The 2,352-nt window shown below is 44.8% G+C and overlaps 1 protein-coding gene across 1 annotated transcript; it reads left to right on the forward strand.

The window, feature by feature from the left end:
* The first annotated feature begins 1,258 nt into the window (after positions 1–1,258).
* LOC100450805 (olfactory receptor 7A42-like) lies at positions 1,259–2,086 on the forward strand. Its single transcript, XM_024237578.3, has 2 exons — positions 1,259–1,613; positions 1,899–2,086. The coding sequence occupies exons 1-2, from the start codon at positions 1,259–1,261 to the stop codon at positions 2,084–2,086; spliced, it is 543 nt and encodes a 180-aa protein (XP_024093346.3).
* The last annotated feature ends 266 nt before the right edge of the window (positions 2,087–2,352 follow it).

The following is a 2,352-nucleotide window of genomic DNA, read 5'->3' on the forward strand; positions in this document are numbered from 1 at the left end:
GTCCTAACAATCCCATCACTCAGGAGGTAAGCATAGGACCCAACAGGTGGTTCTTCAGCTCACATCCCCCTCCCTCCATCCTCTGTCCAGTGGTCTCCAGTGTCAATTGTTCCCATCTTTATGTTTATGCATATTCGATGTTTAGCTACCACTTATAAATGAGAACATGTGATATTTGGTTATCTGTTCTTGCATTAGGTCGCTCAGAATAACGGCCTCTAGCTTCATCCATGTAGCTGGAAAGGACATGATTTCGTTCTTTTTTATGGCTGCCTAGTATTCCATGGTGTATAAGTACCACAGTTTCTTTGTCTGATCCACTGTTGATGGGCACCTATCACCTTGACTGCTAGTATTCTCTGGACACCTAGGAAAATTAACATCTTCTATCCACCCTCTCCTTTTTACCTTCTTTCCTTTTCTTATTAGCCTTGGTAACCATCTGACACAGCATATGATTTACTTGTATTCTTCTCCATACCTCACTGTAGGGACTTTTGTTTTTCAGCACTGTTCACTCATTGTCTAGACAGAGCCTGGAACATAAACAACACTCAATTTAAATTCCTCAAATCCATGAAAGAATTTATCATTGAAGTATTGGTTTTTGTTTTGTTTTGTTTTGTTTGAGACGGAGTTTTGCTCTTGTAGCCCAGGCTGGATGGAGTGCAATGGCACCATCATGGCTCCCTGCAAACTCCGCCTCCCAGATTCAAATGATTCTCCTGCCTCAACCTCCCGAGTAGCTGGGATTACAGGCATGCACCACCACATCGGCTAATTTTGTATTTTTAGTAGAGATGGGTTTTCTCCATGTTGGTCAGGCTGGTCTCGAACTCCCGACCTCAGGTGATCTGCCCACCTCTCCCTCCCAAAGTGCTAGGATTACAGGCGTGAGCCACCGCATCCGGCAAAGTTTTTAAATACATGACCATTTGGGGAAAGGTTGAGCATCATGGGAAAGGAATTCCTAAGCAGAGATGGGATGGGAGATCTCATAAAGAAGACCAGATCCACACACAAAATGTAGAAATTAACTTGTTGACTGTAGGATATAAATAATAGCTTTTCTGATGGGTGAGTAAAGCATGCTTATGTCATGTATTTTCTCTCTCTCATTTTTTTTTTTTTTTTTTTTTTTGATAGTCACCTCTACCACGTGGAACCAGAGAATGATACACGAATTTCAGAATTTCGACTTCTGGGATTTTCAGAGGAACCCAGACTGCAACAATTTCTCTTTGGAGTGTTCTTGTCCATGTACCTCATCACTGTATTTGGAAACTTGCTTATCATCCTGGTTATCATTTTATGCTCCCACCTCCACACTCCCATGTACTTCTTTCTCTCCAACCTGTCCTTTGTAGACATCTGTTTTGCCTCTACCACGGTCCCAAAGATGCTGGTGAATATCCAGGCACAGAGCAAAGTTATCACCTATGCAGGCTGCATCACCCAGATGTACTTTTTCACACATTTTGTAGGATTGGACAGCTTCCTCCTAACTGTGATGGCCTATGACCGGTTTGTGGCCATCTGTCACCCCCTGCACTACACGGTCATCATGAACCCTCAACTCTGTGGATTGCTGGTTCTGGCGTCCTGGATCATGAGTGTCTTGCATTCCTTATTACAAAGCTTAATGGTGCTGCGGTTGTCCTTATGCAGAGAGTTGGAAATCCCCCACTTTTTCTGTGAACTTAATCAGGTCATCCACCTTGCCTGTTCTGACACCTTTCTTGATGACATGGTGATGTATTTGGCAGCTGTGCTGCTGGGTGGGGGATGTCTCGCTGGGATCCTTTACTCTTACTCTAAGATAGTTTCCTCCATATGTGCAATCTCATCAGCTCAAGGGAAGTATAAGGCATTTTCCACCTGTGCATCTCACCTCTCAGTTGTCTCCTTGTTTTATTGTACGAGCCTAGGAGTGTACCTTAGCTCGGCTGCAATCCACAACTCACACTCAAGTGCAATAGCCTCAGTGATGTACACTGTGGTCACCCCCATGCTGAACCCCTTCATCTACAGCCTGAGGAATAAGGACATAAAGAGGGCTCTGAAGAATTCTTTGGGAGGGAACTAGAAAAGGGCCAGTTGTCCCAGGGCTGAAGCTATATCCATGATTGCAAGGCTCAAAGCCTCAGAGCCAGATATTGCTGTTGTTTAATCAGGTCATGGAAGTGGAAATTGCTCTCTCTTTTTTTTTTTTTTTGAGACAGAGTTTTGCTCTGTCGCCCAGGCCAGAGTGCAGTGGCGCCATCTCCGCTTACTGCAAGCTCCACCTCCTGGGTTCATGCCATTCTCCTGCCTCAGCCTCCCAAGTAGCTGGGACTATAGGCACCTGCCACC

The sequence above is a fragment of the Pongo abelii genome, chromosome 20, assembly GCF_028885655.2.
Source record: "Pongo abelii isolate AG06213 chromosome 20, NHGRI_mPonAbe1-v2.0_pri, whole genome shotgun sequence".
In the NCBI taxonomy this organism is placed as follows: Eukaryota; Metazoa; Chordata; class Mammalia; order Primates; family Hominidae; genus Pongo; species Pongo abelii.

What these genes read in the sequence shown, in the direction of transcription:
- LOC100450805 (XM_024237578.3), top strand. Translation starts at nt 1,259, where the DNA reads ATGTACCTCATCACTGTATTTGGAAACTTGCTTATCATCCTGGTTATC. An exon ending in TCTGGCGTCCTGGATCATGA is followed by an intron (nt 1,614 to 1,898) that starts GTGTCTTGCATT and finishes CTCACCTCTCAG; the next exon opens with TTGTCTCCTTGTTTTATTGT.